The sequence below is a fragment of the Sinohyriopsis cumingii genome, chromosome 7, assembly GCF_028554795.1.
Source record: "Sinohyriopsis cumingii isolate HCF-2022 chromosome 7, ASM2855479v2, whole genome shotgun sequence".
In the NCBI taxonomy this organism is placed as follows: domain Eukaryota; kingdom Metazoa; phylum Mollusca; class Bivalvia; order Unionida; family Unionidae; genus Sinohyriopsis; species Sinohyriopsis cumingii.
This window is the reverse complement of record NC_142967.1, coordinates 34,634,963-34,649,680: the sequence shown is the minus strand read 5'-3', so window position 1 is coordinate 34,649,680 and position 14,718 is coordinate 34,634,963. Positions and strand designations below refer to the sequence as shown.

Sequence of the window (14,718 nt, the reverse complement as noted above, 5' to 3'; positions counted from 1 at the left end):
AGAAAATATTGGAGACAACAGAAGAGGAAACAGAGATCAAGACAGAAAGACTTGGAAAAAGAACTTACACCGCCATCTTCGCCATCTACACCCGCAAGTAAAGATCAAGAACCTCCAGCACCGTCAAGACCACAACCATATAGACAAAAGGAACAAAGTAAACGTGAAAGAAAAAGAAAGGATGCAAAGTGCTACAGAGACAAGAACTCCCTACAAATGAAACTTGATAGTGCCAACAAAAAGCTGGCTATGTACAGGAAGAGAATACAAAGAATGAAAGATGCACTAAGTAAGGATTCACCAAAAACTAAAACAAAGAAATTACTGAGACATCTGGCAGGCAACAACTCATCGATCAATAAAGTAAGAAGGTCCCTAGAGTTTCACTATGCTTTAATCAAACAACTTAGACTTAAATACAAGTTAAAAGAGAATAAGAAAAAGGTTAGTCATGCTGTAATTGGTAGTGTGATTCGAAAATATAAAGCCCTAAGCTATATTCGATCAGAAATTGGAATAAGGAATCCATCAAAAGATGACAGGAAGAAGAAGAAAGGAACTAAAATCAAGCGTCTGCGTGTTGATGTTCAGCAGTTTTTTGAAAGAGATGACAATTCCCGAATTACAACAGGAGTTCGTCAAACTGTAACTAAACTCAAGGATAAAAGGCAGAAACGTTTATTGCTAGATACGATTGAGAATCTTTATGAAAAGTATCGAAGGGAAGCTAAGGAAGCCATAAGTTTTACCACATTTTGGCGTCTCAAACCATTTTGGGTGAAACAAAAGACAGAAAAAGAGAGGGAGACATGTCTGTGTAAGACTTGCGAAAATCTTACTTTTATGGCCACTGCCCTGTACAAACACAAGGCAATAAAAACATTTAATATTGAAGTCCTAGTAACACAAGTGGTTTGCAATCCTAATAACAAAGACTGCATGTTTGGGAATTGTAGTAGTTGCAAGGAAAAACAAGTAGAAACAAACATCGAAGATTTCAACACTGAGATCAGTTGGAATCAGTGGAAAACAGAGAAGGAAAAGAGAACATTTAAAAACGGAGAAATAAAAGAAGTAACTGTCACGAAAAAAACCCAGGAAAATGGATCACTTGGACATCTTATGGACAGATTTCACGATGACCTATGGATAAAAGGAAGAAAGCACCTTTTCATTGTTAAAAACCAAATGAATCACTACAGAAAACTTAAGGAATCACTAGGCCCAAATGAATGTCTTCTCCACGTGGATTTTGCAGAGAATTATGTAGGAAAGATGGAAAAAGAGATTCAAAGTGTTCACTTTGGAGCTTCACAGAATCAAATAACACTACACACAGGTTATTATATCACTGGAACAATGAACAAGCTTCAATCTTTTTGTGGAATTTCAGATAGCCTCCAACATGATCCATATTCTATTTGGGCTCACTTGAATCCAGTGTTGAGTGAAATTAGAGAGAAATATCCAGAGGTAGACACTGTACACTTTTACAGTGATGGTCCAACGACACAATATAAGCAGAAGTTGAACTTTCACATTCTTAGTAATGAAATTTTTAGTTACGGCTTTACACAAGCTCAATGGAATTTTCATGCTGCAGGGCATGGCAAAGGGATACCAGACGGAATAGGGGCAGCTCTTAAGAGATCTGCAGATCAGAAAGTAAAACATGGAGCAGATATTCTTAATGCTGACAGCTTCTTAAAAGAAATGAAGACTACAAACACTTTGATACAGGTGTATCTTGTCAGAGATGTTGATATTCACAGTATGGAGGCAAAATACAAGAACCCACTGTTAACAGTTCCAGGGACAACAAAACTCCATCAGATTTTTATTGATAAACCAGATGTTATCAAATATAGAGATGTTAGTTGTGTATGTTATAAACAATGTTGCAAGGACCATCAACTTCAAACGTTCTCATTGTTACCAGGTACAAAAGCAGAAGAATCAAAAAGGGTGTTCAGCAAAGGCAAAAGTGAAACAAATCAGAAACAAGATAACAGCTTCAAGGATATACCGATTACAGATGAGAAAAAGAAACAGACTACCTTGAACGGTCGAACGAATGAGGATCTACAGGAAGTCAGAAGAAAAGAAGGAACATTTAGAAGAATTCTAAAGTCATTACAGGCTAGAGACACATTCATTAATCTGAAAAAGCAATGTGCCATAATAAAAAATCAGATTGGGTATACACATGGAACACCAAGGTCTTATCATAACTTTCAAGCTGAGCCTATTTCACAATCAATTCTACCAAACAACATTTCTGTTAATGGTGACACGGCAGTGAAGGTCAAAGCAGACGGAGATTGTCTTCCTGCGTGTGGAAGTGTTTTTGCATATGGGAACGACTTACATGTATTTGAGATGAGAACACGAATAGTAGCAGAACTGACATTAAATGAGGAATACTATCTAAATGAAACTAATCTTATCAAAGGCGAGGTAGCAAACACTGAAAAGGTTGGATCACTGATAAAAGCATATGCAATGTATTCCGAAGAATACATGCATGATGGGAAACTAACATCAGATAAAATCAGAGATATTTATGAAAGAGAAGTTCTGAAGATAACTAAAGAAAAAGTTTACATGGGAATCTGGCAAATCCATGCCCTTTCATCGGTTCTAGGAATGTCACTTCGATCTATTTACCCTGAACTTGGAAATCCAGTAGTTAGACGACATTTGAATAGAACAGTTGAACCAAGAATTAATGAGAAAAGGTCATGTGTTGGACAAATTTTTTGGACAACTACTAGATCAGACATGCAAAATCAAAACTGGATACCGAACCATTTTGTCCCCATTTTACCAGAAACCTGCAACACCAGTGTCAATGAGATTGAGAAAAAAACAGAAAGAAACACTAATGCAGAAATCAAAGAACTATATCATAAATTTTGCGAACAAACCAAATCTACTGAAGTGAGTATAGATGGTTACCTAGGAAAGTATGTTTTAATAACATACAATGACCAGTATTATCCTGGATTGGTTAATGACATTGATTTTGAATCTCAAATGGTGTTTATCGAATGTATGGTCAGAATTGGATCCAAAAACGAAAACTGCTTTTTCTGGCCAAAGAAAATTCACGACAAGAACTGGTATGAACTTGATGAGATTAGATGCATGATTTCTGAACCAGAACCTATTGAGGGTACAAACCACTTTGCGGTAAAACAGTCTGAGTGGGAAGATGCTAAAAGACCCTAAACCTGCACTTACATTTTAACTGTGTATCAAGATGTAAAGATGAAAAGAAACACTGTTTGAATTTGTATTTCTGTGTAGTTAAGATTTTTGACGTGATAAAATTAGGGTAAAATGTTAGTGTAGTTTGATAAAAGTTAGTTATGATAGTTAAAATTTGCATATTTTAAATTTTGTTTCAATGGTCATCAAGTAAGATACTTAGAGACTTTTGCCTTTATATTAATTGACCATACCAAAATGTTTTTTTAGTAAATATGTTTCTTCTGTTTTGACTTTTTAATTTAAAGTTTATATTAATTCTTGACAGGATATTGTCAACTGCATAACGAGAGTGTCAATTGTATAACGGTAATGTCAATTGCATAACATGCTTAATATAACATTTTTTGCAAATTCTAACACCATTCAATGCTTGTTATCTAATTATTTAATGTTGTTTTCATCATGTGTATAACATCAATCTCTTCAAATGGGGATTGTTTATTTGTTGTTCATGTAAAATAATTTTTTTCGATTGTTTTTTAAACATTTTTTAACAATAACTACATGTTTCAACAATATAATAAGTTAGTTGAAAAAATGGAGGATAAAATAGGTGGGATATGTTTGTAATCGTATAACACATTATTTGGTTTATGGTTTTGATTACTATATTAACTCAGAAAAAAAATATAAAGATTTTTGTTATCGTTATGCAATTGACATTTGTTGTAACCTGTATTTGAATATTTTGAAAAAAAATATATTTACTGTTTGAGTTAAGGTTGCATATTTTTTATTAGTGGTATTTGATGTTGGTTTGTTTGATTGAAAAAAATAAAAAGTCTTTATCAAATAATTTATTTTTGTCCACGGCCTAGTCTGAAATTTCGCGTTTTTTTGAAAATGGCCCATATCTGCCCTTTGAACAAAGTTTAAATTTACTACAGGCAGCAGTTTATTGACTAGTGAATGAATGAACTCACATCACCGAGTGTGTCCACTTCAAAATTAGTTCTATGCTTTTGTGGCTATTCACAATCACCTTTGCATATTGATAAGTTAAATAATTAAATCAATATAATGCACACTAATAATTAAACAACGAAAGATGGTTTTCATGATGAAAGTAGAGCACTACAAACACTTGATATTCACATGAACACTTAGCCATTCACATACCAGCGCAAAAACATTAATGTGGAATAGAAACTAACTGAAATTACGAAGCAACAAGAGGTAATTAAAATATTTTAATATATTTACAGTTGATCTAGGTCATTATTCTGCTTTAGTTAAACCCCACAACAACAACATTTGCTCATTTTCAGCCCAAGTTACGCATTTGATCTCCAATGCCCAATGCTCGTCTAACTATGACAGGAAGTCACGAACAAGCCAACCCATTTCCAAGCCTAACTCCAAGTAAATATAAACCACATTACATATTTAGCTTATGTGTGAATTTATAAATGCTAGGTCATTAGTCTGCTTTCGTAACAGTACCACCAACCGGTTTGACTTTAAAACTCTCTCTCTCTCTCTCTCATCCTTTGCTCGGCTTGACTTAACTTTTGCATCATTTATAAGTCCAGAGACATCGTGGGTAGTACTGGTATATCAAATTGCTTTATACCAATACCTTAAAAGTCATGTTATTTTTAACATACATACATACATACATACATACTCAAGGATAAGGAGACATTTTTACCAGTGTTGATGCCGGCAATCTGTTTATAATTTGATTGGGGGAAAAAGAACTTTATGATCATGGACGCCCCCACGAATTAGCACAAAAAGGGGAGGGGGACACGTCACCGCTAAAGCGGTGTTTTGGCCTAGATCCGTAAACTTAATAGCTGACCACTACATGTTTGCTCCACACACCCACACCCGAACAAAAAAGAATTCTGCGGGCGCCCCTGGCTATTGTAGACCGTTTCGCCAAATATTTGACGAACTACAAGCACATATTCAACACGTATATACAGTTAAGTTGCAAGACAAAAGAAGACCTGTATATAACTGTCACGATCAGCAGTATCAAATACTGCCGAAGATGCGTATTAACGAAGTTCGAAACCCCGGTCAGCAAAGCTGACACCCTAAATACACAGAACTCAAGATTCAATAGATACAACTTTTATGAAATGTAATTAATAAATACATTCAGCATGAAGTTTTCAATTTCTGCATAACGCAACTGATATACTAATTGACCTGGTTAATCGAATTCCAACATAACACGTTTATTCATCATTCGAAATTTCGCGATCTGTTTGTGAGTCGCTATTATTTGTGTTGTTCCTTCTACTCGTCTGCTCCTATCTTTCTCATGCTTTCTTCCCTCCTTCCTCATTTCGCTTTCCACCTATTCCCCGTTCCTTCTGCTTCTCCATCATTTCCCTCTTCCTTTCTTTTTCTCTCGCATTTTTCTTTCTCCTCCTTTCTGTTCTTTTGCTGCCTCGTGCTGGCACCCTGGAAGTTCTTTCTGAAGCTCTTAAATTCCAAATTCAAATTGCCTTAAGTGGCCGCGAATCTCGTAGCGACCTTCAGGTATCACTTGACAGTTTATCTGGTGAATTTTCATCCAACAATGACCTACTGCAGAAAGCATACATGTGAGATTTTGACTGCAGCAATCAGGCTAATTCCTGATGCAACTGGTGGTTTTAATACTGAACCAACACTGCCACCAACCCCTAAATTTTACATTCATTTTTGACAGGAAATCGCTATTTTGAATATTTTCCTGTGACAAGGCAGCTATAAGAATCAGTATGTGCCTTATGCATGAATAAAGTTCACTAGTACTATAACAAATTAACATACTTTTCATCACCCCTCAACCATCTAGATTTTTAGATATTTACCTCTAGCAGACATTAAATAGGTAAGCCAAGTCAGCTGTTCATTTGCTTCGGTCAATGTATGTGAGAAAGCTTGCCAGTAGCTTCTCGTGGGTCGGTGGTTCTTCCAGGGGTTTTCTCGGGTTCTTCCTCGACCATTAATACTGGCCGCCATGCATAGCCTATCGTGTGCTGACAAATGACATTAAACCCCACAACAACAAAATTTGCTCATTTTCAGCCCAAGTTACGCATTTGATCTCCAATGCCCAATGCTCGTCTATGACAGGAAGTCAAGAACAAGCCAACCCATTTCCAAGCCTAACTCCAAGTAAATATAAACCACATCACATATTTAGCTTATGTGTGAATTTATAAATGCTAGGCTTGTGATAATTTGGTGCATGCCTTCTACCTTAAAAATGGGGGGGGGGGGTCAAAATATGAAACATCCAGTGAGACCTTCATTTAGAATTCATTTCAGCCATACAGTGTCCCTTTTCTAGAACACTGCGATTTAAGGACACACAGCACTAATGTTATGGAAAAATGGGAACCAGCCTGGAAATGGGTGCACATAAAATAGTTTATATGGGTTTGGCTGACCAGGATTGGTTAATAGGGTAAGATATGTTTTAGGAAAAAGAATCTTTTGATAGCTTATCCTAGTTATAAGTGAACAAAAAACAAAAACAGAAACATTGTTTTATTGATGGAATTTCAGTCCTTTAACAGTCTTGAGTTTGAAACATTCATTACTAAAATTAGCATCTGACTTTTTTGTGCGGAATCGAAAGCACATGTTTCAAAGACATGCAGGTCCAGAAAATGCCGCGGCTCATATCCTTTCCTCTATGCTAATAAATATAGGTTTGATCATGAGCACTCAAAATAATATTAATAAAACGTATTAGGAGATAATTTGCGGAGGGGGGGGGGCATGCTTTAGACTGTTTGAGGGCCTCCACATGGTTTAATCCGACACTGTCAAGGAGGTATACAAATAAGACATGCCCCAGTGCTAGACATCACTATAAACTGTCACACTGCATATATCGTAGTGATAAGACTGAAAAATTGTAAAAGCTACTTTAATAATCAAAATCAGACACATACACAGCTCCAATTGTATCGCCAAATGTGACGTTATGAGCACATGTCTGTGATATATCAAAAAACTTTTTAAAAAATCGTTTGCAATTTAAGTTTTTCAAATGTCGATATATTTTGGCCACGGTATCATGTGGTCTAAAATGTTTCTGGACATTTGTGATATTGGGCCAAAAGAAGTCTCCTCCAACTTTGATGTTCTTTCTTTCTCCTTCGAATACGCTCCCCATTCACATTGCATTAGGAATATAGCCTGCTACCTCTCGAATCCGCCATACTGAAAGATGAAAATCGTCTTGACCTCTCTACTTTAATGAGATAACGGGCAGTAACTCTTGCCAATTATATCCCGTTGATGCACCATCGACTTTGTTCGCTTACTCCGTCCGCTACTAGTTCTTCTGAAATGCTGCTCGATATTTATGCTTAGTTTAATATTTCACGATGTTTTGATAGAATTATAGTTTATTAACTAAGCATTGTGTATATGTTCATAACAGGGCCATATATTTCTGATAACGGTCTTTTAGCGGACTAGTAATTTCAATATATTAGTTTCTGCTTTAATTTGAGTTTTGTGGCATTTCACCAGATGTCAGTTTAAATGATTTATATTCATCTTTAGAGCACTGAAGTCTACCATGACTCTCGTTTTGTTTATACTATGTATACACCATTATTGTTGTGCAACGTTTATAATACGTAGTCAGTGAGAGTCTGAGCTTCCGTTTTAGGTAATTAGTCGTATACTTATTTGCTAATCTACGCTTTTTCTCTTGTATTGTTTCAGAACGAATGTTCACTATACGCATGAAATGCACGTTCAAAGCGATCGTCCTTGATGGGAAAGAAAGATGGATTAAATCAAGAATATTTTCGTTGTTGGCGAAACCGATTCATTGTTGAGTCTTCTCCAATTTTAGGAATCCCACGAGGCGCAAGTCCCTCCGCATTTTCCAAATATGGTCTTCGGGCAAGCAAGTCCGTGCCAAAGCCATCGAGTCGAACTCTTAATTCAGCCGTACAGGTACTGGCCGTGCAACAGTCCCGACATCGCCAACCGTTCAACTGACAGTGACAGTTCAGCCGTACCAGAATGGGGACCTTTTCATTGAAATGGTCTAGCCAAATAGTTGATACGCGGATCTTAGTGATAGATCCATCCGTCTAGGCACGCCTTCGGCGTTTTGTCATTACTATACAGGAGATTTCAATTAGAAATCTAACCGTTTTACCAGGCCTTTGGTGCGGCCGGTACTGGTGACTGTCGGACCGTCTTATATACCGCTAGCATCAGGTCCGATCATACACCGTTCACACTGGATCCATTGAATCTAATGCATATTTAAACCGCACCTTCGCCTGCCTTTCAGCTGTTTCACCATGGGGAACTTTCTGTCGAATCGATCCAGCCAACTATGATTTACGGGGATCTTAGTGACAGATTCGTCCGTCCAACTGTAGTCTGCGACATGTCCTTTATATGACGGAGAATTCAGCGAGAAATCTGTCCAGCCGGTACCGGTGACAGCCGGACAGTTTCTATACCGAGAGCTTCCAGGCCGACCAGTCGGCAGTGCCAGAATCCCGTATGCTTACTGCTTGTCCACAAAGGAGAGTTAGTGACGTTTTAATCGGGATGGTATGCCTTCTCTAGCTCTGCAAATAGACCCGGGTGGGCGCTTCGACGTACAGTGAGTGCGACGGAATTCCTTTAACTTCACCATCCTTCATATCATACTGGGATCCAAACATGGAACGGACTTAAGTTTAGCTTTTAAGTCGCCATCGAGAAATATTGTTAGGGCGTTGGCTACTTCAGAATGTCCTCCACCCTTACCCCTGTTCTAAAGAATTGGGAGATCTCGGGAAGGATGAAGAGGCGGCAGACACTTTTAGAACTGATCTCCCGGCATCTGACAAGAATATAGCAGACGTTCATATTTATACATGTCTGTCTTACAGGGGGGCCAATCTGCTCCATACCCATTAGAACTGGTTCAGTATGTTACTGTATTTGCAGACATTTGGTAATAGCCACGCTTGAGAGGGTCAATGACTAGGGCTGCTCTCAATATCATAGCCAATACTTTGACTGGTTCGGCCAATCTACTCTTGATACGAGGTGTTGCATGTATGATATCCACGTCTATGTGACCTTATCATATCCTCTCTTGCCGGTCTACCCTGTTCTGTTCACCATTGCTTTGGAGCAAGAAGAAAAGAGGTTAGGAGTCAGGCAGCTCAGGAACTGCCCCTCTACCCAAACATTAGTTTGGAACCACTACCCCGGTCAGGGATGTTAAGCGCCTTAAGACACAATCCACATGACTTTACTCAAGTCTGTTTCCTGTTCGGGAAGCATGTAGCAAGTTGAGACCCACCACTGTCCAGTTAAGATGAAGACGTCGAGGTCAACCCGCCTTTGCGTCAGATTGGCCGAGTGTGCCGTCACTCCCAATCTGAAAGACGCATACTTTCACGTCCCTATCCACCCCATCTCCCACAAGTTTCTCAGTTTCGCTTACCGCGACACTGTTTATCAATTCACCGTTCTTCCTTTCGGGGTCAACATCAGCCCCAGAGTTTTCACTCAGATTATGGATCACTGTTCCGGTCGACGTCATTCTATCCCACTCCAAGGCAGGAACGGTCTTCTAGATCATCTTGGCTTTTTAGTGAACTGGGAAAGTCAGACCTTTGTCCATCTGTGTATTGAGTTTTTAACTTTTTGTCATCATATTCGCTATTCCTGTCATTTGCAAAATACCAAATGGTCCAATTTTCATGGCTTCTGCTAAACACAACACAACACTATTTGATAATTTTGTTCTTGCATATGCATATTTTCTGCAATTTTGCAATCAGGAAACGTCTGTTTGAACAAAGGATCAGTAGTCTTCTACCACTAGGGGTTGTCCGTGTTCTAGCAAGAACTTGGTAGATAACGCATCTGCATTTATAAAATTTGTGTCCACAATTTACTTCTGCTGTAAACAAGAAATTACCTTAGTATTGGAGTTAGTAAAACGAGCTAATTCAAGGTCTTTGTTTTACCACCAGTATTAAAATTCTTTCCACACAGCCTGCAAGGGGCATGAAGCTGCCCTTGAATGGAATGCTGTATAATGTAATTCACGTATTAGTTTCTGAATCGATTTTCTTTTTTCTAATCCATCTGTGAAATTATTTGAAAAACAATTTTGCTCTAACACATGCATTGACTAGAATAAATCTAATTTTTCGCACCAACCTAGACTGGTACAGTATTACAAGTTAGAAAACCAGGTGTTCTCTCCTAACTTTGCCATACAGCTGTAAATAGAAACACAGGTCAAAAGTTTGAAGGCAGAACCAGCCTTTTTCATGGAAATCAAGCAGCTGCTATAAATATAACATAATACTGTTAGGAAAGTGCATGTAAGTCTATGGACATGTGTACTTGTGTCATAGTTACATAGAAACCATCTTTTCTAGAATACAGTCTGTGGTATTGAGGGGGGATATACTGAAAAAGTGTAATCCGAATACATTTATGCGCAAGGTTTAATTTAGTAAAAAAAGGTATAATGGTTAGCATGTGTGCAAGCATAACTTTACACAAGTACATCAGATGCTTCAAACTGCATGTTTTTTTGTGATGCAAAACATCTACAGGATCAAGCCGTTAGAACTTTCTAAAAAATGGTACCCAACAAAACATGTAATGCCAAGTAGAATGGGCCAAAATGCAACTTAAAAAGTTTTAACAGTATACAAGAATAAAAACGAATATTCAGGCTCTTGGGAAGGGTAACAATTACATTTATTGGACATTGATTCTTGTTATGGGAAAGAAGAGTGCCCTCAGCATGTAAATTCAAGTTGAGAGACAGCCTGAAGCCATATAGCTCTATTGGGTATGGAACTGCAGGTCCAAGTATGCTTTACAAACTGTTTGGTTGAACATACTGCTGCTGCATTAGTCTTGAATCACACTTCTTTTTCCACCTAACTGAAAGCTGGTCAAATTAATGGAAATCGCCAGTGTGACGTTATAGGTATATCTATTTGCCTCTGAAGCTATCTCCAAACAAAATGTTAATCTTTGGGATACAAGTTAAATTCCTTTTCATTATGGTCAGTGGTCATTCAATATTCAAAAAATGTCTAAAGCCAGGTGAATTTTCGGATCATGGTTTACAAAGAATAGCCATATACAACTTCTTTTGACGTTCTCTTCATCACAAAACTAATCCTAAATTTTCAGTCCCAGAAAAGTAATGAATTGCTGTGGGCCCACATTTTTGGTTCAATTCATATACACACTAATGTTAGAAACTATTAACAGCAGATGAATCTCATTACCAAGGCTATTTTGTTTTTAAATGTACTGTTACTTGTGAAATCACATTTATCTCTCAGAACTAAAACAACAAACTCCATCTACTTTAACTTTTATTTCCTAAAAAAAAAATTTGTCTCCAACTTGTACAATCCACTAATTTATGCACCATTTTTTAAATCTGTATAATTACTCGAGATTATTATTGTTTACTGGATCCATCAGTAAGTGATTAGTACTAGTCTCGACTTGTCCAGATACAAATGCATGATAAATGGTTCTCTTAAGATATCAACAAGACAGAAGAAAAGCCCCATGTGAATGACAGATTGTAATAAAAATGTTGGTACACCGCAATTTTACAGAATACAAGGTTTGATGACAATATCAGGAGGTATTAAGGGAACAAGTGACAAGCCAGCTCCAGCAGCAGTAATGGATCAGTGTCTTATTCAGTTCCCCCCACCCCCCATGGGATCATCTGATACAGCACATCTTCGGGCAAGGTACTTTCCTTGCCTCATCATATCATGATGCAACCTTCAAAGTGTTGCTGTGCCAAGACACCAAACCAAATCTGTATATCCTACCCATATACTCTGTGTGCGGAGGGGTACAATATGGACTGTTTATTGCAAAAGTGGGCAATTACAGTTTCAAATGGCAAGATTAGAAATGAGGTTCCAAATCAATTTTACTTCCCCCTAACAAATGAAAGTGATTTTTTTTTTTTTCTGGGATAAAACTAAATAAGTTAAATATGATAAAAAGATTACAGTAATCAGCAAATGCAAGAAACTAAACTCTTAAATATCACAGAAATATACACTAATATATGCAAACTTTACACTGAATTTACCAATGCATCTTATTTACAAAAATGACAAAAACCTTTGATCAATTGCAAAACATCTCTTTCAACCTACACAGGCTGAAAAACAACTGAATGTAAAGCACATTTAATAGGAGTCCCTCACAGGAACCTCCACCCAAATGGCCAGAAATTCAAGGCATTTTCTGGCTGCCAAGTGTTGAAACTATAATATTCAGCAATAGCAAGAATTTAAAAATAGCTGATTTGGACGACATACTGGATGTCAGATTGGTTCCATTTTTCTTTAGGACCAAAATGATATTACAAAAAGTCGTCTTATATATTTTTCTATTTTGGAAAAGTAACCAAAACAAGATTTTCAGGATGGATGCCATGGTGTTCATATCGGATATCAGGTTAGGACTAACTAAACATCTTTTTTGGTAAATGCACAATATTGATAAGACCATCATTGTAGCCATAATCGATTTATGAGCAGCAGCACATTTCATTTCCGACCAACTACACGTGATAAGACATTTAGTAAAATTCCAATTGTGACAAGATATTCACTATGGCCACTGCAGTTGAATGTACAAGCAGCACCATTTTCATAAATTTTCAACTAAAACCCAAATATCTGCTTCTCTGGCCATCAGATGTCAATGACCATCCTTACAGGATTTTTATTAAGGACCAACAAGACATCAACAGGAATATTTTAAGTGAAAATGCGTTGATATCTCTTTCCATTTTCAGGAGGAATAGCTATAACATGATTTTCAATATGTCTTCCACACTGCACATCATATTGGTACTAACAAGTCATTATAAGAAGTCTTGCGCCAAAAAGTTGATTTAGGACCGACTAGAATAAGGAATGAACACTTGAATAAAGATTCATGACAGCGCTAACTTGTGCTAACGGATGGACAATGGACCAATACACAAGCTCTTCCGGTCCATAACCAGCATTAAAATGCTTCCTTGAAGTAATGATAATAATAAAAAAACATGGTGAAGGAAGAATCTGGCTGGATTTCATTCAATTAAATGATCACATGATTAAAGACAAGTTGGAGGATTCACTTTAGGCATGCAATTTAATTGATTACTGGTCACATTTGCCTCTTTCCAAATATACCTTTGTATGATTTCAGAGACCTATAAAATGTTTCCACCTATCTACAATACACTGCTTCTAATTTGCTAAAGATTCATAGATGATGATGGTTTGCACCAGTTGTCCGTTTTGAACACTTGTTCTTGGTTCTGTGCAGTTTTTTCACAATAGTAGCCAAGAGACAAAGCCTAATAATCCAGTGGGTTTTGTTTCCACCAAAAACTTGAGAAATGAAAACTAATTCTGCATTATGCATTGTGGATGAATATCAGGCCATGTTTTAAGTTTTTAAATCTGTCAAGACTGAGTCACTCAAAAATAATAATCCCATCGCTGTTATGTGTTGGCACATGCTTCAGTGATGGGCAAATAGAACATCCATGATGATACATCAATGAAAATGATTAATTCTTTTCTTCCTTCTTATCATCATCGGGTGAATTACTTGTTTTCTGGCTACCAGACTCCCTCTCAGATGCCATCTGAAATAAACAAATTTCTAGTTAAACAGACTTCTTTACAATTCCTAACGATCTCTGAATTCCAGCCTCAACACACAATGCAAAGGTAAACTTAAAGTTTCAGCAGTTAAATGAAATTAATTGGATACTGCTTCTCCTTAGTATAACAGAACTGCATTTTTATCTATATTGATAAATTTAAGCACAGAAGTTTTAACATTAACAATCACAAGCCATTTCTCTTCAGATTATGTATTTTGTAAGATAATTCAAAGTTCTATATGGTATTTTAAAGGCACTTCAAACAGTTCAAGTACCTATTACAAGCTAGTCTAGATCAAATGCATCCGTGTATGCCATCTAGAGGTTTTAGCATCACCAATCAAAGGTAATTATTCCCATGAGATAACTGAATGGCAGTCTAGACAAGCAGCCACCCACTCTATATTGGCAGAATCCCTTGGCACCTATAAGTTTGTGCTCAAACGTACCCCTCAAGGAATATTTGCAGATTTCAATGCATTGACATTAGCTCCAAGCAGATCTATAAAAGAAAGAACTTTAATCCACATAATAAGGCATGGGCTGTTTCAGTAAAATATATCTTGGGTACTCAATTTTAATCATCCAGATATATAATTTAGAACTTTCTTATTTTAATAGGAATTCTGTGAAATCAAAGTGCACTGGCATACATTTTTTAAAATAAAATCTGCCTTCCAATGGAACCAAGTATGCTTAAATGAAACACCCCTAAGTAATTTTATAAATATTTACTGGGTTTTGTCCCTTTATTAATTACTAATCTTATTATCGAGATGACA

The 14,718-nt window shown here is 36.9% G+C and overlaps 1 protein-coding gene across 1 annotated transcript in view; it reads right to left on the bottom strand.

The window, feature by feature from the left end:
• Window positions 1-10,700: 10,700 nt before the first annotated feature.
• LOC149795007 (stress-70 protein, mitochondrial-like) overlaps window positions 10,701-14,718 on the bottom strand; it is a 60,675-nt gene continuing 56,657 nt past the window's right edge. The window contains exon 17 of the mRNA XM_089964667.1: window positions 10,701-13,915. Within this exon, the coding sequence (XP_089820793.1) occupies window positions 13,838-13,915 (78 nt within the window). The 3' untranslated portion in view covers window positions 10,701-13,837. The remainder of the gene's footprint in view (window positions 13,916-14,718) is intronic.